Genomic DNA, 26,498 nt, shown 5'->3' with positions numbered 1-26,498 from the left:
GTGCCATAGCTCCTCTCCTGTCCACAAGACAGACTCTGCCCTCTGTAACAAGGCAAAGGGAGAGGAGGAAAGGAGGGACTTTCCTATCAAAATGCACATTTTGGAAGAATTTGGTTCTGGCAGGTAGCTTGGTGGGAAAGGAGAAGGAATAGGTAATGGGGAAACCTTTTTCCCTTTTTTTTTTTTTTTGCCTTTTTTAAAAACAATAAATAAAAACAGATGACCCAGAAGGCTGGAGCATAGCTGAGAGCCACCTCTTGTACCACTATGCACGTGTCTTGTTTGTGCCTCGGCTTTCTGCCGGCAGTGGGAATGGGGGCAGAAGGGAAAGGGGAAGGGAAAGGGGCGTCGGTGGCTCAGTAGTTCTGCGTTTGGTACCCCTGTGTCTCGGTGTCGAAAGCATCTGCTGGAGGGGGCTGCTGGTACGTCCCCACCGCATCTGGAGCATCCTCCTCGTTCGTGTAGGGAGCATAAGGCATGCCGGAGTCCTGGCTTGGGTCCATGTAGTCCTGGGAGAAGAGGGCCGAGTCGGCACCCAGCTGGAAACGCTGATACGCCAGGAACGCCTGGCCCACCTTTAAGGGAGGAGGTGGAGGGAAGACATGGGAAGCAGAGAGGGAAGAGAAAAAAGAGGAGGAACGTACCGAAAAAGAGAAACAAACAGAAGTGGGTTAGTAGTGGTTATGGATTAGTGTGCGAGGCCCGCCTGGCAGATCGCCGGTGAAACGCCCCATGAGCTTGGAAGTCCATGCTCTCCCACAGAAAGCACGAGCCCACAGGGAGAGAGGAGGACTGGGCAGGGATGGCTGCAAGACCAGCTGGCTCTGTGCAGCCTGCCAAGGCTCCCTGCTTTCTCTGGGATGTTCAGGGCACCTCCTGTCTGCCAGTGGGGTTTCACCAACATTGCACAGGCGGCAGAGGCTCAGTTGGCACTGGTTATCCCAGTCGGCCCCTTCTGGCTGTGGGAAGGCAATCCACCCCAGAGGGCTTGGCTGCTGGGCTGTGTCCACAAGGCCATTTGACTTGTAAAGGCCAGTAAGGAGAGCAGGATTTGACACAATGTACTGAGGTAGAGGTCACCCCCTGAAACACCTTCACCAGTCAACATCTGCAAGGTGTAGCACAGACCTTGGGAAGAAGCAGCAGGAAGCAAGGCAGCTCCTTCCCAGACCAGGGGACAATTAGCAAGCAAACTGCTGTCTCCTGCCTCAGGCATCTTTTGGAGGACTGCAGGAGCCTGGGCACGGGGTTCAGCAGGCGTGGCTCATTGTCCCAAAGCATCCCTGAGAGAGGTGAGGAGTCTAGCAAGTGACGAGGGAGAGGTTTTTGGGGAATGAGGTCTGGGAAGAAATGGAAGAGATAAAATAATTGGGGCAGAGGGCATCTCCTGGCTGAAGTATTAGGTCTGAGCAGTCATCAAAAAAAGGCACAGTGGTGTTACACAGCATTAGTTAGGGTATGGGTGAGGGAGAGAAGGGAGCAGAAGAGGAGAAGAAATTGCCAGTTCCAATCCTGAAGAGGGAGATCCGCCATTTAATGGACAGCCCCACTCCAATTCAATTCCGTATGTTCCCACCCCATGCCCTGCGGTGAGCACACACTCATAGTCAGGGCATTGGAACCAGCTCTGCTCAGTGACCTCCTCCAGCTGCATCCCTCCACTTCTTCCCCCAAATTCTCCCATCAGCAAGGGGCACTAAGGCAGCAAGGATGGGGAGTTAGGGAACAGGGTATTGTATTCTTCCTGAAAATTAATGTCTCCGAGTCTCCGGAAAGCCAGAAATGCGAGGGAGCCCTGTGAGGAGAGAGAGGGTTGTGGGAAGGAGAATCAGTAAGGTAGAGCAAACCAGAGTGTTTGACTGAACTAAAAAAGTCCCAAGGAACCAGGGAAAGAGGATGCCTTTTGGGCCACTTGCAAGCCTGTGCACGGGAGAGGATCACTGCAGGTGGTGGCACTTCCACAAGTGTCCTGAGGGACCCCTTGCAAAAGCCCTGCTGCTTGTCTCACTTTCTGCTGGAGCTTGCAAGGGGCTTTTGGCAGCTCTTGAGTGCAGGACACAGGTCATGAAGGGAACACACACTGCTGTCCCTCAATCCTGCCCAGTGTCATTGTGGCGAGGGTGCTGACAGCACAACTCTTTGCAGTCCCCCTTCCTCTTTGACAGCACCTTGGCTTTAAGGCACCTTTCCTATCTGGCCCCTGCCCAACATCAGGGCATGTAGGAAGAGGAGAAGATAAAGCCACAAGGGCTTATGCATGGAGACAAGGTTAAAATGCTTTCCTGCTTGGCACTATCCTGTCACTTCAGAAAAAAATCACTTGTGCTTGGTGCTCTCAGAGGCAGGAGGAAGTCATCACAGATATTTTATATTTCACCCAACAGTTTTTCCAGGAAACTGGCAATAAAGAACTGCTGAGGAAAGGGTAGTCTTAAGACAGCACTATCACGTTCCTAAAAGGCGACCCAGTGAGGTGCCACTCCCGTGGTAGGTGCAGAATCCAGAAGGACAGTGATGACATCTCGCATGATGGGAGGAAAGGTGGGAGGGAGATGGGTGCAACCCCTGGCCTGCAGCTCCCTTCTCTGTCTGGTGTCTGTAAGGTGTTGAAGTCCTCTGACACACAGAGAAAACAGAAATAGGTTGTCCAGAGAGGTAGTGGATGCCCCATCCTGGCAAACATTCAAAGTCAGACTGAACTGGGCTCTGAGCCACCTGATTTAGTTGAACGTGTCCCTGCTCTTTGCAGGGGGGTTGGACTAGATGGCCTTTAAAAGTCCCTTCCAACCCAAATTTTTGTATGATTCTATGACAATGGTGGCTGGGGAGCTGGCTTGTCCAAGGTCATATTAAAGGTCAGTTGAGAATGCTCCTCACAGGGATACGAGACTCTCTTGCCCATTGTGCTTATTAGTGCTCTAAAACCTTTTTCCACGCAAGTTTTTGAGTGCCAAGTTTACTTCCCAACCACCTCCTCTCCTGCATTTCCTTCTCAGAAGCCATGTGAACTGTGATCCCAGGGGCCCCACTCTTAGCCAGTCTCCTTTAATTCCTCACAAGATAATACAGCACAGAGGACATTTGATCCCATGTCATGGCTACTCTACTCACCCAGGTAAAGATGGAGAAGAACGAGAACGTGATGGCTGCTCGGGCTGCATCCCCTCCCTCATTCAGTGGGTTGTCCTCTGGTTTTGAAGCTTGCCACTGGTTGGTCAGAAAGCAGAAGCCAACGAACCAGAGGAATGCCCAAAAGGCTGGGATGGACCACCACCGGTGTGCCAAAGGGAAGGACAAAGACAACAAGAAGATATGCTTGAGCATAACATATACAAATTACATTTCTCTGGAAATTTCAATCCTCTGAGACCCACCACTATGTTGCAGACTGGGCCAAACTGACTGCTCAGCCAGACCGAGCCCAAGTGAGCTGGCAGGCTCCCTGACAGCAAACTGTCAAGGTGACCAAGAAGTGTCTGCAGAGAGCACCTCAGGAGAGTTCATTTGCTTGTGTTTGGATTGATCATAGGACTTGCATTTGGCCTTGGGAGGGAGCCTGAAGGGCTTCCAGTACTACAGCAATCACCTGGGCTCTATGAAACAGCCACTGCTTCACAATCCTGTCCTGCAAGGACAAGCAAAGAGCAATTCCTTTCACAGGAATTGCAAAAGAGTGGTAAGCAGCTGGTCTGCAGTTACACAGAGACCAGCTTGTGCTCAGGACAGAACACCTCAGGGACTCACATCAAGCAAAGGTGTTGAAAGATCACTAACACACTGTGCCCCCAGGAAAGAGGTGAAGGTAGGAGGTACTCACCCTCTGCCAAGCACAGGCAGACACCTGGCAGTGAGGGAAACGGGCATTCCAAAGCAACACAAGAACAGGGCACAATCCCCCAACCTTCTCTTGTCAGCTGTACATAGGATTGCTAGGCAAGGGGCTAACTGTGAAAGAACTTGCAAGCCCAAAGTCCTTAGCAAATCCAGGTGCTTCACCTGCTCCTGCCCTCACTCCATTCCTGGCCCCTTTGACATACTCCAGGGAGAGCCTGACACTGAGCAGTTTGCCTGATGGCTGGAATAAGGCAGCAGGGCCAAAGGGCCGGGAAGCTCACCCGAGACGCCGATGTCCGAGAGCACTGCCTTCTTGCGGTCCTTGACGCTGCTGATCTGCGGGAAGTAGGCATCCAGGGCCAGGTAGAGAAGGCAGCTGAGGAAGGCGAGGACACCCACGGTAATGCCATAGTTGCAGGCATTGTGATTGCGGTTGAAGATGCAGTGCTCTTCCACCTCATCCACGCGGTTCACGTACCCTTCATTGACAATGGAGCCAAACACCACGATGGAGAACACCTGGTGGGGAGGGAGGCCAGAGACACATCAGGGCAAGCCCCATCTCTCTGCACCACCAGAAAGGAGCAGAGCTCTGCAGGGGACAGACACCCTTCACCAGCACCTTTCTGCTCTGCTGAGCTCCTGCCCGGCTGCCTTGCCTGGGTTGTAGCCACAGGGAATTTACTGGGAACATGGTCTCATTTTATTTCTGAGGATTAACTTATAATAGGACATTTTTAGATTGAACCTTTTTATCCATCTGACCTAAAGCGATGCAAAGCAGTTGCAGTCTGGAGTAAGAGTGGCTTCCCACAGACACACAGAGGTGACATGGAGTGCAAATTGGGATATGGTTTTGGTGTGGGTGCCTGCATACAATGGCTTCAAGTAGTGGAAATCCTCTTAGTTTGCACTTACTCTCCCACTCACTCCTTTCTCTTCAAGAGATTAATTGTTTCTACCATGCATCTGTTCACTGATTTTATCTATCAAGCTAATATGCTCTTTTCCCCATCCACCCTCCTACAATCCACAGCCCTGCTTGCTCTGCAGCTCCATTCTGCTGGGCTTCCAATCTTCTCATTTCCCCACATCACACACCTCTCTCCACCAGTTTTCCATCAGCCTACTCCATGTCACCACCTACCCTGTCCACTCACCCATATGCCAACATGCTCCAATCTTCCCCATAGATTTCAGGGCCAAACATCCCTACTCCAGGTCCACTTGTCAGGGCCACTTTGAGTCCTCCCTACCTGTCACCACCACTGCCACTGCATGTTATTTTAAATCAGGCAGAATTAAGGATGAGTCCTGGTGGAAATGCCCTAATCCGCAGTTGCTGGTCTAATCTTTGCTCATGGGCTTAGCCTTCGTCGCCTGCCACAAGGCTGTCCCTCTTTGACACAGCAGGTTCACCAAAGCAGAGAGCTATTTAGAGCAGCCCCAGTTCCTGCACCTTGCATCTCAAATAAACAGCTTCCCCTTCCCCACAGAAGAAAGAGGGGAATATTAAGGCAGCATGTACAGATTTTTCCTTGCAGGACATCTGGAGACCCTCACTAGGAACAGCTGACTGGATGCTGCCTGCAAGAAGAGCCTCAGGGAAACGGGAATGGGACCTCAAGCATGGGATGAAATTACATATGAAGTGCACTAGGACATCACCAGGGTACTCTGCCAGCCTGGGAGATGTCTGCACAACAAGACTTGGCACCTTTGGAATCACCCTCCCATCCCCAAGGAGAAGCAGCATGCAAGAAGATGAAGAGGCCAAGTCTCCTGCAGGAAGTGAAGCTAAGTCTGAGTGTTTGCCTGGTCAGGACCCCAGTTCCACTTAACCCAACCAAGCACCAGAAGACAACCCAGAAAGCAGAGCAGCAGCTTTGTGAGTGCAGGGAAAATGGCTGATTAATGCCAACCTCATACATCACCTATTATCAGTGAGGTTGGATACCTGAGATCCAAAGCACACACCTCTGCTGCTTGGCCTGGGGCATCAAGATCCAGAGGAAAAGCCTTACTCAGAGTCCCTCTACAGCCCTTGGGCAGACACTCAACATCAACCACATTTCACCTGCCAAACTCTTAACAAATATCCACTGACACCAATATTATTTTTTCACCTCAAGTCTCATAATTGGGTCACACTTGGGTTGTTGAAATTGGGTGTATCACGCTAGAGCAAACTAAAAAAAGCTGGAAGCTGGTGTTCCTAAGCGTAGGAGCTATATGGTTTTTCTGAAAATCATAAGAGCTTTTTAAGTTTAGAAGTAAAATAACCAATTTGTCCTCCTCCTCCTTCTTGCAAATCGAGATTGATCATATTTTGCAGAAATTGCCCGTGAAAATTAAATAAGAATCTATTCTGTTAGAAGGAAAGATTTAGTCCTCAAAATTTCAGCCTGAATGGTTTGGAAAGCAGCAAAATTGCAGAAAAATACAGCCAGGCTCTTTTGGTGGAATGTCTCACACATCTCCACAACAGGCTAGGCTGGCAGGTCTGCTTAGGGTCATTGGCAGTAACACCCGGCTCCTCTGACCCAAGGGAGAGCTGACAGACTCCTGAAGTGACATCCCAGTGTAAGGCTGTGACCAGAACTGATGCTGACACCTGAAGTACCAACCTCCATATATTGAGCTTACAAGGGGGTGCCCTGTTTTCTGCAGCATTACACAGGAAGCCTATCTTCTCTTTGGAAGATGAGGAACAGCCTCTAAAGTACCATAGTCTGGTGTTCAGTTTTGGTTTAGGACTCAAAACTAGTAAAATGTTGATTCCCTGAGTCAGACACACCCTTGCAATGAGATTTATTGCGAGTCTCTGCTCACTTATTTGGGATGAATGAACTTTTGCAATGGTCCCTCCCCAGAGACACAACTGTGGAGATACATCCTGATACACATCTCCTCTCTGCTCCTACCTTTGGGTTTGCTGCTGGGCTGGACAGAATAATTTCTTTTTGCATTTGCTCTTTCATACCTTTTTATGCTGGCACATCATAAAGGCACAGCTCAGAGTCACAAGACTAGAGGAACATCTCCCTGTCCCTAATTTTCAAGCAGAGATGGCATTCCTAACTTCCTTTCTCCACCTGCAGTCAGCCAAGATGCCAGACTTCTCTCCTATGAAGAGAAACCTGTTTCACAGCCTGGAGGTGCCCAAGGGATGATTTACAGGCAAGCATCTGGTTTCAGATGATCTTAGGAGTTTTCTAGAAAGATTCCACTAAGCATGTTCTCACTTGTGAGCAGAATAAGACACTGTGGGTGCTTTATCCTCTCTGTCCCGAAACAGCCATCCCAAAGTACTCTTTGTCCTTAGGAAAGCTTTCTGTGGACCAAAGCACACTAGCTTACAAGATGTCTCCTTCTCTCTGTGTTTTCATCACCATTGTCATCAGCTCTGATCCACTCCCTGGCACTGCAGAGAGGGCAGAGAGGGCGTGCTCCCTTTGCCAGCCTGTCACCACCCTGGTGGCACAGCAAAACGCTGTGAGGACCCACTGTGCACAGAAGCCTTGAGCTAGGCTGGGTTACACTGACTGGGCAAGAATGGGCAAGAATGGGCAAGAATGGGCAGGCTCAAACCAGAGATTCCAGGCAGAGCTGGACAGCAAAAGAACCAACTGCTGCTGCTGCTGCTGCTGCTGCTGCTGCTGCTGCTGCTGCTGCTGCTGACAGGCAACATCACCTCTTTCATTGCCATGATGTCCATACCTGGAAACTGTTGTGACAAACAATTTTCTAAAAAAAATCATAGTTATGAGCTTAGACCTTGCAGCCTTTAGGAGAAGCAGTTGCACACTTCATCCATGGCAGCTATTCTTTGTTGGTAAGGGAGCAGCTGGGTGGAAGCTCACTGATGTGGCAAGTCATCTTTGAAAGAGCAAATATATTTTATTTCCTTGATTTCACAATCCATGCCCTGCAAGATGATCCAAGCAGCAGATGCAGAATGAATGACTGCTTAGATTATAAACAAAGCACCAAGTTTTCAAGGGTGAAGTGTTTACGTTCCTGTTCCTGGCACTTGTAAGGAAACACCAGTGACCACCAGCACTGGTGCAAGCCTCTTACTGCTCTGTGTTACTGCTGCTTGTGTCTTCTCCCCCCAGTTGACACTTGCTGCACAAAGCCTTGCCTACAGCCACTGATAAAGTGTCCCAAAATACATATCCAGCTGCAAAGAGGAAGCAAGGAGAAGATGGCAGAAGTCTTCTCCTGAGTGAGCAGTGAGATGCAGACAAGTGGCTTGTCTGCAGGCCAACAGGAGGCCTCCCGAAGCTCCCAAATGCAGCCCATCCTTCCACTCTGCAGAGGGAGATCACTGGCCACTTTCTTAGGCTTCGTAATGAAAACCAGCCAACCATCCCCAGCTTTGTGCACTTAAGCTGCCTCATTTCTTCAGCAAGGCTACTTAAGTCAGTCAACAGACTTGAACTAACTAGATTTTTAGGCTGAGAGGGTTTCTTTAAGCCTCCAAGAACAACATCAATTGGGCAGGTGTATGGCCTGTCTGGAGGTACTCATTTAATAAGCAGTAATATATTTGGCTACACTCAAAAAAGGGACGGAAAAGAGCACATGGAGAAGATCTGACCAACTCAGCCCTGCTGCGGGGACCGGGCTTTGCTCCACTTCACTCCACTGTGCACACACCACATCCACATGGGTTGTTGCAATCATTTTCCTCGATTCCTGTTTCCATCCAAGAGTTTTGAGGACACCAAGTGCAGCCAGAGCCAGGTGCGTTGCAAAGCTGACACAGGCAGAGCAATGTGCCAAGAGACACAGCAAAATGAACTTAATGCTTAGCACTGCAGGGAGGAGACAGAGAAGCTGAGAGTTTTCCTTTCCTTGTTTCTCAAGGGGCTCATGCTGTCCATTACAAGCATGTAAAGGCTCATTACAGTGAGAAAAGTGCAAACCAGGCAAAATTCTGCCTCTTGTCATAAAACACCTTTTTTTTTCCCCCTTGGTAAACTAGGTGATCTGGTTTTGCCAAAGGCAAAGGTGAGAGATGAGAAGAGAGGCTCTCCAGTCCCTCCCCACTGCAGGCTCAACCCTGCAGAAAGCCAGGCAAAACCTCCTGAGCATCATGTGAGGCGCTTTCCACCATGCGGCCCATCCCCAGCCGCGCATCAGATGCTCCTGAGCATCATGTGATGGATGCAAAGCACGGCCAGCCTCTGGCAGTGCACTAGGATTTTCCTGTACCTCATCCCAGCACTTTGTCATGCTGCCTTCCTGACTTCATCCCCAAGATCCCCATGATGGCTGTGGTGGGGAGGAGGCTGAAGAGGGTTTCTGCCGAGCTGCTTGCTCAGGCTGGCTGCAATGCCCTCCAGTCATAGCCTCTGTCGCACTGCGTGCTGCCTCTCCCTCTCACATACCCCCTTTTTTATTCTGTTAGAGAGGAAATAGTTTAATGACATAATATTCCTCATGGGACTTTAAATCAAATCCCCCTCCGGCAGAACGAAGCCATAACCTCTTCTGAGTTTGATCTGGTAATGACCAGGAATGAATCTGTTTAAAAAGAAAGCAAGAGCAGGAGACAGTGCAAATGATAAACTGGCAGAGATGATCTGGCTTTCATTTTCATTCAGCCACGTGCAAATGGAGTCTCTGGAAAGCTTTGGAGTGCCCTGCACAGACATGGAATATTATTATTATTATTATTATTATTATTGTCATTAAATCTACTTGTATTTAGTTCATTTTGAAGAAAACACATGCAGCTTTTGAGATGCATGGGACTGGCAGCTTGGAAACAGGCAGCCTCTATTTATTCCCCCCAGCCTGCACCACACAGGCAGCAAACAACTCCTGCCCACAGTCTCGACAGTCTGAGCCTTGTGCAGCTGCTGGAGGAGACCAGTCTCCCTGGATCCCATTTCCTTGAACATGGGACAGGGGAAAAGCACGGCTGTGCCAGTACTTCCCTCCCAGCTCACCCTCCCTGGCCATCAGCCACGTGGCACCAGCTCCCCAGCCAGGGCTGAGCCGGAGCAGGTGACTGAAGGGAGAAAGGCTCCGCATCCCTAATTCCTGCCATGGGATCTGGGACACACTTTCCTGGCCAGCCAGCCTTTTTTTCACACATGGTTTGGCAGCAACTGCCTGGCCATTAACCCTTCTGCCTCCCACCAGTCCTGTGCTCAGGTCTCATGCACTTCCCATGGTTAAACAGCATCTTCTGTCCCACCACAGCTGGTGACAGCCCTCCACAATCACATGTCCATGGTGGTATCCAGGTATGGTGGCATCCAGGTTCTTCTGTACTTTCTAGATGATCCCTACATTGCTGTGCCACTGGTCAGCAAAGTGGCTGCCCAAAAGTTGCATCTTTTTCCCTGATGAAAAGCTCAGTTTTCTTTCTAGTGCCACATCTCCCCCTCCTTGGCTTGGCTGTGCCAGCATAGGCAGAGAACTGCACGCCGTACCACCTGCAGTGCCTGCTCCTCTTGCAGTCACACAGGTCCTCTCTGCTGCCTTGTTTCACACAAATATTTGCATTAGCCATGTCCCATCACCACGCAGCTCCTCTGCTTCTCCCCTGTATAACTCTCATGTTTTCAAACAGCAGATTATACATATGGTTATTTTTTGCTCATGTTTCTGACTGTCTTTGGTGCCTATTGCTACTTCTCAGATTTTTATCTGGAAATATCATTAATGAGAGAGTTGTTTCTGCTCCAAGATCCTTCCTGGAAATGCTGTGCTGGAAACAACACAACCTGCTGTATCCAACCTGAATCACTGAGCAACTGTGCATATCTGTTGTTCGTCTTGTGACACAGCCTTTCACCCAATCTTAATGGCAGCAAAACCCCAAAAATCCTTTTGAGGCTGACCTAGGCAAGGGCATCCCATGAAGAACTGTCCCTAGGGCTTGACTGAGAGCACGTGCTTTGAACCTCCATGTTCCTTTCATCTGCACCAATTTACCTCACAAGCACGCAGCCAGCGAGCACGGGGGCTGCAGCAAAATGGAGTGGAGGAGCAGAGGCAGAAGGCATGAGCTGTGGGTCTGGAACATGGGCAAGGTCTCAGCTAAATTAGCTGGGAACAGAAGGAAGGTGAGAGCCCAGTTGCAGCTGGTTTTAGACTAACAAGGCCTCCAGGCTCTAAGGCTCAGTTTAACTGCCATTGCAAGCCCATACTGTGTGTCCTTAGGAAGAGACAAGGGGTGTTGTAAGCCAAGCATGAGTGTGGCAAGGCAGGGACCTGCTGGCAAGGCAGGAGATGGGGCTCTCTGCCATGCTGTGACTAGCTCCAATCCTCCAGCTTTCAGGTGCCAGCCCCTCATGGGGAAGGCAGGAATGTGGTTCCTGTCCTTCACCTGCCTTGTCTGCTCAGCTGGAGCTGTTTGGGATGTGCTGTGCCTGTAGACACAGGGTACAGCCCTTCCTGTACCAGTTCAAATGTTCTGGATGCTCCTATCAGCCAGAGGACATGGCAGCAACAGCAGCAAGTGATGGAAAAGGAGACTGAGTGCCTCTCTTCACCCTTCAGAGAGGCAGTGTCCTTGGTTTCACAGGGGGACCTGGCACCTCAACCTATGTGACAAGTTTTAACGGGCTGCTTTGTCTGTGCAGCTCTGGCTAGAAATACTCTTACTCAAACCCACGTCAAAACAAGCTGGGCTTGCTTCCAAAAACTGAGTTACTTTTGCCTTGTTAGGCTTTTACATCTAGCAGCACTTCAGTTTCTCCAGCAAGCAGGTTTCCAAGCAGACAGGAGCACCTGGAACAACCTGTTTCAATTAGCATTTTACTTATTTATGGCGCCAGCGCTATATCCAACGCCTGTGGGTTGCAGAGGAGCCACCCAGCTCCCCTGCACCGGCTGTGGAGAGCACTGCTGCACTGCCCTGTGGGTCAGGGCACAGTGGGAATACGTAGGGATGTGCTCACACTTGCCTGCTTTATTTCATGAAGAATCCTTGAGCTGTGCAGCCCAGCTCGGTGTGGGTCACCCAACCCCACTAGCTCCAGCTGTAGCATCAATAGCTGCAGCTTCTGGGTCACCTAAACATCCAAACTTGACACAGGAACCCCATCACTGATCACCAGCACACACACCAGGCAACCAGGCAACCAGGCAACCTTTCTGGAGGGAGACGCTCACTCTGCTGTGCCTGCTGACCTCCGAAGCACCCACGAAACCTGAGCTGCCTCACAACACTGTCGTGGTGGACAGATGTTCCAGAATTGCTAAACTCTTTCCACAGTTTAGCATTCTCCTTGACAAATTTATCCTATCTCCTCTTCAGCAAGGAGCAACAGAAATAGTCTTTGGTCATCCCATCTGTTCCTGATCCTGCAGTTCTCCCTGGAGATTTGCTGCTGCCTCAATTGGGCTGCAAACTCCGTGGGCAGGAGCCAGTTTTGGTGCCTCTTAGTAAAAAGTCATGTGCACCTCTGTGGCATCATGAAGTCTGCTAAAAGGCAGCCTGACCCAAGCACAAGGTCACTGCCTAAGGAAGCAATCATGAGAATTTCTGCTCAGTGAAAGCTCATCACGTGAAACAGGCCAAAAGGAGCCTCCAGCTTGCCCTGGAGGGACAATGCACCATTCATGCCATGAGCAGGATAAAGGCAAATGAGATCTCAGGAGATGGCAGGCAAAATACTTTCAATGTGTGCAAAAGCATGTGAAAGGAAGGATTCTCAGGGAGACCACGAGGAGGGAGAGCCCTTGGCCACCAGCAGAGTTTGGCTTATAGAGCCTGGCACTGCAAAGTCTAAGTATGGATGCAATCAGTTTACAAATACCCAGGGGAAAACACCAAGGACAAAATAGCACCATTTAAACTGAAGGGCAAAAGATCACAAAAGTAAACAGATACCAAACAGATTTACAGTGGAAAGTCTCTGACCACTGGAACCATGGAACCCTCTCTCAGAGGAAGGGAGAAGGGAAGAAAACCACAAACTAGTCCTTTTTCAGAAAAGCTCGTCCAATTTATGGAAGGGGCCATAAAGGGTCTGAAGCTTGCGACAGCCTGAGAGAGGATTTCACTGCCCACAGAGACCTCTCTTGGTCTCAAGTTTAAGGAAAAGACCAAAACTACAAGTAAATATTTAGGGTGAGCTTTTGGTTTCCCTGCTCTGTTAAAGGAGAGATGCTTGGGAGGACACACAAGACCAAGCCAGTGGAAAAGCAGGAGAAGGAAAGCATAGCCTTGCACCATGATGGCCATGCCACCCTCCCTTGCTGAACTGCTGACCTGGAGCATCTCCAGCTTCTGCAAAAGAACTTTCATTTCCAGGGGCAAGTGAAGTGCCTGGGGTAAATCCCATCCTGTCCTCTGTCAAGGTCAGATGGGCAGGGAGAAATAGTGTGGGGTCCCAAGGAGATGCTGCTGTGTAGAAAGTGCTTCTTGCCAGGGGAGACCTTGCAGGGCACAGAAATGAGCTCAGCAATCAAGCCAACAGTGTCTGAGATACTCTGAAGCAGATTAGGTGCCTAATTAAAAAACAAATGTATTTTTTGTTCTCTCTTCCTCACCTGGTGCCTCTGGGAAGCCAAAATCCTGCAGTGCTTGGATGAAAAAAACCCGCCAGACTGAGGCAGATAGAGAAAAGATAAAATTCTGCCACAGAGATTATCAACGGGAGAGCCTTTGTAGGTCACATCACGTCCATCATCCCTGGGCACACAGGCTGGCTCCACTCCAGCCTCCCAGGGGCGGGGGGCACGCGTACCCCCTTGCCTGGCGCCCAGCAGCAGCCAACCCCTCCCAGTGTGATGTGCTGTACTGTAAACAAGCTCAGGCAGATGGACAGACAGACAGAATGCCCGCATTAATCAAGTCTTCAGCTGTCCTGGCGCTCTCCAGCCACCCTCCGAGTCGCCCGGAGGAGATATCACACCCCCACCCGGTTGGGAAGGCAAGGGCTGCCTCTCCACCACCACCAGCAAGCCAGGCCACCTTCCCTTTTCCTCCTTGATTGCACCTGGGACTGCTTTTATTTTATTTTATTTTATTTCCCAAAGCCAGCCTGCCGCTTTGCCTCCCAGCTCCCGTGCGCATGTGTCGCCTCGGCGCTCTGCCTGCCCTCCCTTCTCCTCTCCCGGCTCAGACCTCAATCTCTCCCCCGCCAGCTCGCGGCTGCAGCTCTGCTCCCTTAATCCCAATGACCTTCTTGAACAAACGCGCCAGCCCCATGGGCAGCCATGGATCAGCGTCACGGGAAGAGGGAGAAACCTTCCCGTGACACCCCCGTTAGGCTCCTCTTTCCCCCTGCCCCCTTCCCCGCGAGGGCTGAGAGGATAGGGGTAAAACGCAGAGCCACGTCAGCCCCCACAGCCCCTTCACCTCCCCCAGCACGGCCAGAGCCCAGCACCCTCTGACCCACAGCGAGGCAATTCCAGCACTGCAGCATCCCCCCTCCCGGGTTCCCCCTGTCACCCCACATCCTGCCGTCTCCCTGCATCCACCATAAACACACAGGCATGCAAGAGTGAGAAGACAGCCCACCCTGGAAAGCACCAGAGACGGAGACAGGGTCATGGTCCAACCTGACTCACCCTGTCCCTCCCCACGGGAGAAACCCCAAACCAGCCTGCTCTCACCCTATATGGGCCTATACTCACACACAGTTATATGTGCATACAGCTGTACATCTATGTGCATGCATACATGTGGATATACCTGGACATTTATACATACAGAGATACATGTATAAACCCAGAGAGACATCCCTCCATCCAAACATGTTTATAACACAGACATAAATGCTATGGAAGCATATACGTACATATCCCTGTGTACAGACCTAAGCTGTGTGGAGACATATTGATGGACACATGCATATTATATATATATATGGATACATGCGCATACACATGCATATGTAAAGCATATAATAATAAATATGTAATACATAACAGCATATGATGATAACATATAATAACATATAATGCTATATAACATACAGCGTAATGATTTTACGCGTGTGAATATGTGAGTGTGTGTGTGAGTGTGTATGCAGGTGTGCAGGAAGGTCAGGGTCGGTGGCGGCCGCCCGCCCGTGAGGGAGCCCCGCGCCCCCCGCAGCCCGGCGGGCCGCCCCCGGTGCCGGTGCCAGTGCCGGTGTCGGTGCTACCCGCGGGGGCGGCGGGGCCTTACCCAGGAGACGAACCGCAGGATGGTCTGCGGCTGCCGGATGAAGGCCTGCGGGTCGAAGGCGCCGCCGGCTTTCCCCGCTCCGAAGGCGCCCCCGTCCATGGCGGCGCGGGGGTGGGCGGGAGGCAGGCGGGGGGCTCGGCGGGCGGTGCCGGGCTGCGCCGAGCCGAGCCGGGCTGCGCCGAGCCGCGCCGAGCCGAGCCGTGCCTGGCAGCCCGGCGGCGACGAGCCGCGCGCGCCCGCCCACGGGGACGCGCCGCGCCGGGAGCGCGCAGCCTCCCCTTCCCCCCGCCCCGCCGCCGCCGCGGCCGCCCGCGGCGCACTGCGGGGACAAACGCGGGGCCCTGGGGCCAGAGGGTGCGGGCGGCGGGGAAACACCTCCGGTACCGGGGCGGGACACCCAGACTCCTGGGGCAGGGATGGGGGCGATGCCACCCCTGGGTTCTGCTGTGGGGCCCAGCAGGGCCAGCCCCCCGCCCGCCCACAGGCCCGGCTCGGCCCCAGGGAGCTGTGCCCAGCCCTGGACTCCTAAGCAGGGGACAAGGAGCCGCCGGAGGGGTCCCGCAGAGGCCGCAAAGATGAATCGGGGTCTGGAGCCACTCTTAGGAGGAGAAACTGCGGGAGCTGGGCCTGTTTAGTCTGGAGAACAGAACACTGAGAGGGATCTCATTAATGCATATAAATATCTCAAGGGTGGGTGGATGTGCCAGACGCTTTTCAGTGGTGCCCAGCAGAGCAATAAGCTAAAACACGACAAATTTCACTTCAACATGAGGAAGAACTTCTTTACGTTCGAGGTGGCAGAGGCACTGGAACAGGCTGCCCAGGGAGGTCATGGAGCCTCCCTCTCCGGTGATACCTCGGGCCTTCCCATGTCACCTGCCCGAGGTGTCCCTGCCTAAGGACAAGGTGATCTCCAGAGGTCCCTTCCAACCCCAGCAATTCTGTCATGCTGGGATGCCTCCCCACAGAGGGGTAAGGCTGCGCCCTTGGGCACAACCCGTTATCCCTCACCAGGTGCCTGCCCTGGACAAAGATGCTTGGTGAGCCTCAGGATCACTCTGCAGCAAAGCCTCGGGCTCTCATTTCCACCCCACCCACACTGGGAGTGGGTGGGAAAAGGTCCTGTGTGAACATGAGGAGTGCAGGGTTGGGGAGATCCCCTGACTCTAGGAGGCAGAGGCTGCAAGATACACACCTTGCACTCCAGAGGCTGCAGCCTTGACAGTAACTTGGGCTTCTCCATTGCCCACATTACCACCATGGCCACTGGCACAGCCAGGAAGGGATGTGTGGGGAGAAGCCCTCCAGCCTTAGGGGCAATTCCAGCCCTTGGCCCATGCCTGCTGGGCAGAGTAGCTGCACACCAGTGGTCTGCTGGCTGCTGCAGAGTCCCTGATAATCTGAAATAGAGAGCAAGCCCTGGGGTTGTGACATGGTTCCCTAAGCTCAGCAGTGGAAGCCAAAAATGTACAAGAATGAGAGGCGAATGTATGAGGGAGATGGGGGAGCATTTACAGCCAAGCCCTGAGCTCCCATTGGGAGTTCCAAAGAGTGAGCAGCCATTTCTCACCTTTTGTGGGGCTCCTTTTGAGGGGCTTGGTGGTAGAAGATGGACATTCCTCCATGACATCCAGCCACAGAATCCTAGAATGGTTTGAGCTGGAAGGGACCTTAAAGGTTACCTGGTCCAAACCTCCCTGCAATGAGCAGGGACATCTTCAACTAGATCAGGCTGCTCGGAGCCCTGTCCAATCTGACTTTGGATCTTTCCAGGGATGGATCATCCCTGTTTTAGGAAGATGAGCTGCAATGCCAGCACAGCTGGATCCTTAGCTCTCCAGTTCATTCTGGGTGCAGGAATCTCCCCGTGATGTTGTGTCAAACACATCCTTATTTGTCAGCCCCAGGAGATCCTGAGGGTGCTTCATGTGTGGCAGGCTCCAAACCACCCAGCTCTGGCATCCACTGATACCATTGCCTTGGGTTTGCATCCCCTTATCTACCACAAGCAATAGTGGATTAAGGCCCGTGTTCATTATAATAACACAGATGAACTTTCACAAAATTAAAATAAATTAAATTTTGAAACTCCATTTCAAGAAAGGAAATTAATTGAAAATTAATGGTATGAAATTTCAAAATTTCATGAAACTGAGTGACATTTTGAAATTTCATGACATGAAATTAACATAACGAAATTAAATTAAATTAAACGATGAAATGAAGCTTGATGAAATGAAATGAAACGACACGTCAAGTTTTCATGACATGACATGAAATGTCGTTGAATGAAATGGGATGAAGTGAAATAAACATTATCTGTAATGACCGAAGTCCTCACAAGCCCCGCCAGATAGTTTATGCGGTGTTTTTCTGCGCATCGGCGCCCGCGCATCTTTTTGGCCGCGCTCGCCGCCCGTAGCGCCGCGCGCCCTCTCGCGAGACCGAGGGCCGGGGCGCTTATAAAGGCTGCGCGCGGCGCTGGCTGCCCTTCCGGCCCGGCGCGTGGACAAGATGGTGGGTGCGGAGGCCTCGGGCCTGGCCGCGCATCCCGCGGGCATCGCCGCCATCCCGGCCCCGCCCGCCGCGCGGCCCCGCGCCCGCCGCCCCCGGCACCCGCGGGACGCCGTGCGGGGCTCATCTCGGGGCGCGGGCGAGGCGTTGTGCCGGGAGGCCGGGCGGGCCAGTGTGGTGTCGGACGGGCGGCGGGGTGTGGGTGGCGCGGGCAGCTGTGGGGGCATTTGGGGCGCTTTTTTGTAGGAAGGGGGGCGGCTTCTCTCTAGAGAGCTCCTCTGGTAATGGCCTTTTTAGGGTAACTCGTGTGGAGTATTTTTTTCTTGAATAAATCCGGGTTTATTTTTAGTTCCGTGTACAGCTGCACGGTATTTTTCTTTAATTTGCATGTGAGATTGGATGGGTAGATCTTTCTTTGGGCTGAGATTGTCCGGATGGAAGTCAGTCTTTAATGGCTGTCAGGCTGCAGGGGTGGTACTCGAAAAGAAAATCTTTGGAAAAAACACTGCGCTTCCACCCAGAGCCACTGGCTCAAAGGCGGGTGTTGAGATGCTGCTTTACTGCAGTTTTTCAAACTGAAATTGTCTCTGTAATGCTTATTTTGGTATCGATTCATTGAAAAATGTGAAGCTGTCTGTGCTGCTTTTTCTAGACCTGTGGGGTGGACTGACCATGTGGTGGCACGCTGTGGCCAAATTACAGCTTCTGTAGTTCCCTGGCCAGAGTGGGACTTGGTGACATCTTAAACTAAGTTTGGAAGGGCCATTAAAGGAATCTGAGAAGTAGATAGTGTGGTGGGATTGCATTCCTGTAACATAATAGAATTCAGAAGCCCAGCAGGTGATAGTGGGAATTTTTGGAATGGAAAATGTCTTGGATAGGTGTAATGTTGTGTTCTCAGGCAAGGACAGAGCCGGCCTTGGCCCCGAGTGGGCGCAAGCAAGCCTCTGCAGCAAGCACTGAGTGCTGGTTGTCTCTCCGCAGTCTCACCGCAAGTTCTCGGCCCCGAGGCACGGCTCCCTGGGCTTCCTGCCCCGCAAGCGCAGCAGCAGGCACCGCGGCAAGGTCAAGAGCTTTCCCAAAGATGACCCCAGCAAGCCTGTCCATCTCACTGCCTTCCTGGGCTACAAAGCTGGCATGACCCACATTGTCCGGGAGGTGGACAGACCTGGATCTAGTATGTATTAATGTTCCTCTTGGAACAGGAGGTGGGGTTGGTCAGGAATGGTGACACGTGGCCCCTTCAGCAGCGGCTCTGGGTTTTAGTCCTAGCTTGACTTCAGCTCGTTCCAAATCCAAGTAGGTGGTGTATTTCTGCTGTAACCACCGGTTTGGTTAAGCTGCACAGTAACAGGCTCCTTGGGATGGCTCTTCTCGATGGAGGGACATCAGTCAGCTGCCTTTGGTGTTTTTTTGGAGATTATCCAGTCCTGGATGTATTGCGTGCTGCCATCTATTTTGCCTGTCCAGCTTGGCTGACCTTTCTCCTGAGCCAGCCTCAAAGTTTTGCAAGGCATTAAGTTATGACTTCAGAGTTGGTTGCTTTACCCTGCATCATCTCTGTGAAAAGAGCTTGAGTCATTTAACTCTTCACACAGAGGACTTGGGAGTGAGAAAAAACAGGTGGTGTTAAAAGAGTTGCTGCTGGAGTTAATTGTGCTGTGTTTCTGTTTCCATCCAGAGGTGAACAAGAAGGAGGTGGTGGAGGCAGTCACTATTATAGAGACCCCTCCCATGGTCATCGTGGGCATCGTGGGTTACGTGCAGACTCCTCGTGGTCTCCGTAGCTTCAAGACCATCTTTGCCGAGCACATCAGTGATGAGTGCAAGCGCCGCTTCTACAAGAACTGGTGAGACTGCAGGGCCTTGCCTGCTCTCAGGCCATGATTTGCATTTCTACTCTTGGGTTGCAATGATTCCAGCACGGCTTTTTAGCAGTTGGTGTTTAGCTTAGACAGACTGGCCTGATAATGGGATAGGCTGTAGGAGTGGCTCCATGAGGGTGGCACCATAGCTTTAGGTGGTGCTGGTGTAGGTGTGGTGGCTTTGGCTTTGCCCAGGCACTCCCTAACAGGCTGCACGTGATGAGACTTCGACGGGCGGACATAAGGAAATCGCCTCTGGCGCTTGTTGATGAGTGTCGAGTCCTGACTGTAGCCCTGGTCTCTCAGGAAAGGGGAAGACGAGTGTCACTTGTGATTGCCATTCCAGGCGCTGTTGTTGTGATTGAAAGTGTGCGTTTGCCCAAGTGTGGCTCCAGCGTGTCTGGAGCTTCCAGCCTGTTTATGAACTTGGCAGGCTGAAAAGACGTCAGAGTGGAGCAATAAGGTTCTCAAGGGTGTTTTAGTAACGACCTTGCTGTCGGGCACACGAGGGGGGGGGAAATTAGGGTATTTTGAAGCAGATCACAGTCATCTCACAATTGCTTTAAAGATTTGGTTTTTTTCTGTTATTGTTTGACATCTCCTTACAGTCTTTTGTTTTCTGTAGCGTGAATGTTAATGTGCTTTGGAATTCATGGCAGCTCCGCTCAGCTTTGGCAATTTTGCCACTGTCTGATGAGCTCCAGGCTCCGCTTGCCAGTGGAAAAGAGTCATTAGAAGCTGGCAATGAGCCAAAGCCAACTGAGGTGGCAACTCCTTCCGCTCACCCCACTTCCCTGGGGATTGATGAAGGGCTTAGCCAAACCTTGTCTCTGCTCTGCTCCTGAAGGCACAAGTCCAAGAAGAAGGCCTTCACCAAATACTGCAAGAAGTGGCAAGATGAGGAAGGCAAAAAGCAGTTGGAGAAAGATTTCAATAGCATGAAGAAGTACTGCCAGGTTATTAGAGTCATGGCTCACACTCAGGTAAGTGCCTGTGGGCTCAGGTATGCTGGAAACTGCTGAGAGAGCAGGTTTGAAACTTGATCTATCTCTGTAGGGAGATTTCTGCCCTCCCCCGCAGCTTGATGCTGTCTATTCGGCACATTACACATGCATTCTCTACAGAGCTCTGCTCACTGGATGTTTGAGGAGCCTTGGCAACCACTGGCTGGTTTTGAAGGAGTGTCCAAAAGAGACTGAGTTGTAGTAGGAACTTGTTGGGCTCAGTCCTTTGCTTATACTGTGTAGACCTGGTCTCTTTTAATTTCAGCGACAAGTAAAACTAGACTGAACATTGAACTCAGGAGTTTGTGTGCTCAGCATCGTTTCAGGCTGTATTCTGTTGGGATTGTGAGCACTCAGACTTGGCAGCTTCTCTTGCTCAGCTGGAGGAGGTGTTCTGCTGAGTGATGTGTCTCCCCAGCTTTTAGTGCTCTAACTTTTTTGGGAGATGGATTAAATCTTTGGAGTTGGCTCTAAGTGCCAACTTAGATGTAAGATGGCAAATTTTACTAGAACTAATTTCCTGTAGTAGACAGTAGAGGTAGTGTTGCAACCTCTCTCGATTCTCTCACTGGTTGCCTCTACTAAATACAGTAGAAGTAAGCATAAATGTGATCCAGCCCAAAGTGACCTTAAGTGTGGCAGGCTTTTATCAAACAATCAGAACAGTTTGAGTTGGATCATCCAGTTCCAACCCCCATGTTATGGGCAGGGGCACCTTCCACTACTCCAGGTTGCTCAGGCCCCTGTCAAGCCTGACTGAACAGTTGTAGGGGCGGGGGGTGCATCCAGAGCTTTTCTGGGCAACCTGTGCCAGTGACTCACACCCTCATCATAAAAAAAATCCTTAGGTCCAATTTAAATCCAGTCTGTTTCAGTTTAAAACTGTTGACCCTTATTTCTTGTTATTCCTCAGTGGAATTTTGCTGATGGCTGTGGGGTTAGAGAACTCTGTGCTCCTGTGGGTGTCATATAACTTCCAGGTGCAATGACTTGCAAGCCACTCACTACACAACTTTCCCCTTATTGCAGGGCCTTCTTCAAGGTATATATTTTGGAAAAGAGAACTAGAGAAATAGATTAGGCCAGGGCTAAAAGGATGCTGGGCTTATTAATACAGGGTCCATTTCAGAAGAGCAGGAGCTGAATGTCATGTTTTCTGTGTCCTAGATGCGTTTGCTCCCCCTGAGGCAGAAGAAGTCTCACCTGATGGAGATCCAGGTGAATGGTGGCACTGTTGCTGAGAAGGTGGATTGGGCCCGGGAGAAGCTGGAGCAGCAGGTGCCTGTGTCAACGGTCTTTGGCCAGGATGAGATGATAGATGTCATTGGAGTCACCAAGGGCAAGGGATATAAAGGTAAACACATGGAAGTCCTTCTCTTTGTGATAGGATACAGTTTTTAATGAAATGCTGGCCTTGTGTTTTCATAAGCGTATGTACCAAGAGCTGGGTAGGTAAATCCATACTGCTGTCACAGTTCAATGATGAGACCATGGAATGAGCGCTGGGCACAGCGCCTGACATCCGTGAGGAGTCATTCCATGCTGCCTTCCTTCTGAGAACACAGCCCAGGACAGCCAGGGAGGGACCTTCACCAGAAAATAATGATTCCTGGGATGCTGGGTCTGTGCTTCCCTTCTGTTGCCTGGGGGGACCGCAGCTTGCAAAGGCGGCTTAAACTCTGATTGAAGACTGAAGTGACATCTTGGCTTGACAGCAGGCTGCTTTGGTCCCTTGCAGGTGTCACCAGCCGCTGGCACACCAAGAAGCTGCCGCGCAAGACTCACCGTGGCCTGCGCAAGGTGGCCTGCATCGGCGCCTGGCACCCCGCCCGCGTGGCCTTCTCCGTGGCCCGGGCGGGCCAGAAGGGCTACCACCACCGCACCGAGATCAACAAGAAGGTTGGTGCCTCTCAGCTGCTAGCCAGGAGCAAGAGCTGCCTGATGTCACTTGCTCGGTGACAGTGAACAGACAGAGTGGGGATCTCTGCTGGGAGTGTTTTGCTGTGTTAGAATGTTGTCTTGGGGATAGTGGCCATGGTTAGTTATGTTAAATATGTTAAATAACTAAAATTCTTGGATGGCCACGTGTTTCCCAAGTGCAGCAGACTGTTTCCTCTGAGGCTTTGTAGAATTCCTTGCATTTTATCTGATGACAGGCTCTTTCTCCTACCTTTTGCTAAGCAGACTTTCTTTATGTTTTTAGATTTACAAGATTGGCCAAGGTTACCAAATCAAGGATGGAAAGCTGATCAAAAACAATGCATCAACTGATTATGACTTGTCTGACAAGAGCATTAACCCTCTGGTGAGTTGCTGCAGCTCTGTGCCAAGAGTCTGCTTGTGAGCTGCAATCCTAAGAGGCAAATGGGCCCTGGTATAAGACACAAAATGATTAAATGAAGAGCTCTTGAATAAGTCAGCTGCTGTTGAAGGTGGTGGTGTTTAGTCAGACTCAGTACTGACTTGTATAACATGGAAATTGAATTTGTTATGTGGCAATAGGACAGAGATGTTGCAAACCTGGAATGGCACTTGTACAAGGAATAGCTTAGCGAGAAGAGCTTTTGCTGTTTTGTCAGCCTCTTCTGCTGTTCTTAATAAAAGTCCTACAGCAACAAGTAAACAGCTGCATAAGAAACTTGACCAGTGAAAGGCAATACTGGAAACAGGATTTCGGTGGATGTGGGAATGGCCAAGGCCCAGAAATAGTGTGGATCACATCTGTAGATGTGATCACTGGTCCTGCCTGGTACAGAGCACTGACTGTTCTCTCCTTGCTCAGGGAGGCTTTGTCCACTATGGTGAGGTGACCAATGACTTCATCATGGTGAAGGGCTGTGTTGTGGGCACCAAGAAGAGGGTCCTGACCCTGCGCAAGGTGAGTGGTGGGTTGGAACAGTTTAAAGGAACTGTGCTGCCTTTGTTGCAGATGGTGTGTGTGTGCTGTTCTGGGGAATCGTGGCTTGCTAGAAAAAAAAGCCTTCCACACAAACCCGCCTTGTAGTAATGGCCTTGGGAGTGGCATGTCATTTCTGCAGGTGTAGTGATGGACATGGTTAAGGCTTGAGAAATCTTGTGAGCAGAAGGACACTGGGGGAGTGGGGCTTATGCTGCAGGGAGCTGGCCAGTCTTCAACCTGGGAGGCCAGAGGTGCCAGGTAGATGGTTCATGGTCAGGTGTTCTTGCACATGGTAGCAGCTGAAGTCTGGGGTCAGAGGGACCGAGGAGGCATTAGCCATGGAGGGGACAAGAAGTAGCCAGTGTACTGGAGGCTAAAAGGGCACTGCTGCTGCTGCAGCTGCATACTCACCTGGCATCTCTCTTTTTAGTCCCTGCTTGTGCAGACCAAGCGCCGGGCCCTGGAGAAGATTGACTTGAAGTTCATTGACACAACCTCCAAATTTGGTCATGGCCGCTTCCAGACAGCTGAGGAGAAGAAGGCTTTCATGGTAAGGGCTCTTCCTGGCACATTAATTGCTGTACCACTGGGTTGTGTTCAAGCTCATGGCAGCTGATAGCTTGGCTCTTGGGCTGTCATGTGGCCAAAGCTCCTGTGAAACAGAAACTTCGCTTGAGAGGCCTCCTCCTGCCGGCTTGGTTATAACTGCAGGGGGCCTGGGGTCACACTTCCCCAGTGACAGCTCTCAGTGTCTGAGGGGTGAGGGATGCCATGTTAGGGCACAAGTTGTTCAGTGTCGAAGCACGGAGCAAGCACTGCTCCATTTCCTCAAAGAGCAGCTCGTGAGGAGGTTGCTCACAGTGGTGGCATTCCCAGTTTGTCACTGGCTGGAGAAGGCAGCCAGGAGCTCTGAGAAGGCCCTGGCAGGGTCAGAGCAGTGCCGTGCTCGGGGCCCAGCAGGAGCTTCCCCACCAGGTGGCACCAGCGTTGTGCTCAGGCGCATCGGAGTCCCCTGGCCAGTCCAGTGCACTGCACTGCATTCAGCCTTTCCCAAACCTCTGACTGTGGGATTGGGGTTTCCAGTGGGTTTCAACATGGAGAGCTTTTTTGGCCTTGATTTCTTTACGGCTTTTGTGATTGGGATGTTATGTCTTTTTTGCAGGCTGCTGTTTACATAGCTTGTTTTTTGTGGGTTTTTTTCAGGGACCACTCAAGAAGGATCGCATTGCAAAAGAGGAGGCAGCCTAATGGGTGGAATGGTCCTATGGCCTGTGTGCTCTCAGACCAAAAAATAAATATTGTAAAGAAATTAATTTTGCCTCTTGTTGTTTACATCACTGTGACAAGCCTGGTACTCTGACTGCAGGTTCTACGTGTTGATCACACCAAAGAAGCATATAAAGGTTTAACTTCATGAACGTTCACTGTATAGCAGCAGGGTTGCTCTGAAAAAGTGAAGCTGCTGTTGCTGGTTTTGCAGAGCAAAGATTGGGTCAGAGCAGGACACCTCTGGGTGTGTGAAATAGTGAAGCAGCAGGGACCCTAAATGTGTTTGCAGTTGCTGAGATATTGGTCCACCTGTCAAGCCCAGCTGGGTCGACAGAGAGCTTTGAGTCAAATGGGTTTTGAAATAACCCAGACATTCAAACCACTACATTTTAGGTAGCTGGCTGGGTGCTGGTTGTTGCCATGGAAACCTTCCAGTGTCTATGGCAGGGGCTGTAGCCTGCACACTTTGCAAGTACAGTTTGTTGCTGTTCCTGAAGGTAGCAAATACACTAAAAAACCCAGCCTCACAACAGCTGGGTTTTTCAGAATTGCATGTAGTTTCCCTGCTGAAGGGTGGCAGGAGGCAGGCCTGCCTGGGTGGGGAGGGCGGTGATCTGCATCCCACCCTCTGGGAGGTGGGAGAGCTGTGAGTGCCGCTGGTGTTGTGTTACTGTCTGGCCTAAAATACCCTACTGGCTCCCGGGGAGATGGCTTGGTGTGTCCTTCCCTGACCATAATTGGAGACGTGGCAGCAATTGAGGCAATTACTGCAGACATTCACACCAAAGTGTAGCACTGCCCTGAAACAGACCTGGGTTGGCCCTATTTGCTCTTATCTAAAGTGGAGAAAGGTGGGATATAGAGATTTTTTCATGTGGTGGTGCATGAGAGCCTTCTAAGAGTTAAAAGGTGGCAAGAAAGAGGAAAAACATTTACCTTGTTTCCCTAGAAACCAGACTGGGTGACTGAATGAGCTGCCTGGCTCGCTGTCAGCCTCATTTAACACATGAACCTGCTGGCTGATTTCAGCCAAGTGAAATAAGAGAGAAATAATAAGTAATTCTTTTTCCCTTGTCACAAGTCTCAAGTTGGCAGGTAGGTGGAGAAGATCCTTAAATTAGTATTCCTCTGATGCAGAACAGTGAAATTCCCGACCTCTGTTCAGCCTGAGCCTGCAGTTAAATGGGCAGCTCTGAGGAGTGAGGTTTTTTCCCCTCCACCTGTTAGCCTTAGGTGGGCTTTTCACTTTTTAAAGCTGGTATGTACTAGCTGGCTAGGGAGGGCATGGCTCTGAGCCAGCCCTGCCTGCTGCTGCTTCTATCTCACCAGTCAGATGCATCCAAGGGAATTGGGATTATCAGGATAAATGGGTGTGCTAGGAGTGAGCATTCATGGCAAACTGTGGACTACCTTGATGAAAATCTCTAAAAGCGCCTAATTGTACCATACCTTGTGGTGGGAGCTCTGGAATGTTGCTGATTTTAAGCGACAATAATAGCAGAGGGAATTTTTAGTCAAAGTGGCACCTAAGTAGGTGGAAGCAGTCCTGGAGGAATGTTATTGTTGAAGATGCTCGGCGTGTGTCTGGCAGGAGGAGTTACTTTGTCTTGGAACCCAGTGCCAGACTTGGATTTGTTTATTTTTGAAGCGATTGTTGCTGACTGATAAAAGAGCGGATGGTGAGGGGGGAAAAAACCCACAAAAGTGGTTTCCTGGAATCCTGGGGACATCCAACGTCAGGAGGTGGCGCTCCTTCCTCTGTAGACATTTGTCACCGAGGGCTTGCTGGTGGGACTGGCGTGGAGAAGAGCCCTGCTTAGCCGGGCACCCGGGCTGTGTGAGTCCCTCAGCCCCCTTAGGGCTCCCCGGAGCCCCACAATAACTCCCGGCTGCCTTGCTAGGCAGCTCCTGGGAACCTCCTCTGGGATGTCCCTGCCTGGGGAGTGAAGCCATGGGATGCCAGGCTGGCT

General features: G+C 51.1%; 2 protein-coding genes and 1 non-coding gene across 4 annotated transcripts; 2 read left to right on the top strand and 1 right to left on the bottom strand.

Annotated features, from left to right (window-relative positions):
• Positions 1-192: 192 nt before the first annotated feature.
• On the bottom strand, positions 193-15,155 carry SYNGR1 (synaptogyrin 1). Of its 2 annotated transcripts, none has more exons than XM_030959912.1 (4): positions 14,978-15,155; positions 4,116-4,353; positions 3,112-3,257; positions 193-575 (listed from the first exon to the last, which is right to left on the bottom strand). In XM_030959912.1, the coding sequence occupies exons 1-4, from the start codon at positions 15,074-15,076 to the stop codon at positions 357-359; spliced, it is 702 nt and encodes a 233-aa protein (XP_030815772.1). In that variant the 5' UTR covers positions 15,077-15,155; the 3' UTR covers positions 193-356. The 2 variants fall into 2 exon arrangements, with proteins under 2 accessions (XP_030815772.1, XP_030815773.1); XM_030959913.1 differs by having other exon boundaries at positions 433-1,795.
• Positions 15,156-17,401: 2,246 nt separating this feature from the next.
• On the top strand, positions 17,402-24,572 carry RPL3 (ribosomal protein L3). Its single transcript, XM_030961137.1, has 10 exons — positions 17,402-17,494; positions 18,476-18,668; positions 19,173-19,341; positions 20,204-20,339; positions 21,528-21,714; positions 22,099-22,259; positions 22,564-22,665; positions 23,143-23,238; positions 23,690-23,809; positions 24,463-24,572. Exons 1-10 carry the CDS (start codon positions 17,492-17,494, stop codon positions 24,505-24,507), a joined length of 1,212 nt encoding a protein of 403 aa, XP_030816997.1. The 5' UTR covers positions 17,402-17,491; the 3' UTR covers positions 24,508-24,572.
• Positions 21,832-21,924, top strand: LOC115910756. The gene has a single exon (XR_004061209.1). It is a non-coding gene; the product is annotated as a small nucleolar RNA U83B (small nucleolar RNA).
• Positions 24,573-26,498: the final 1,926 nt, after the last annotated feature.

The sequence above is a fragment of the Camarhynchus parvulus genome, chromosome 1A (assembly GCF_901933205.1).
Source record: "Camarhynchus parvulus chromosome 1A, STF_HiC, whole genome shotgun sequence".
NCBI classification, from domain to species: Eukaryota; Metazoa; Chordata; class Aves; order Passeriformes; family Thraupidae; genus Camarhynchus; species Camarhynchus parvulus.
This window is presented reverse-complemented; position numbering and strand designations above follow the sequence as displayed.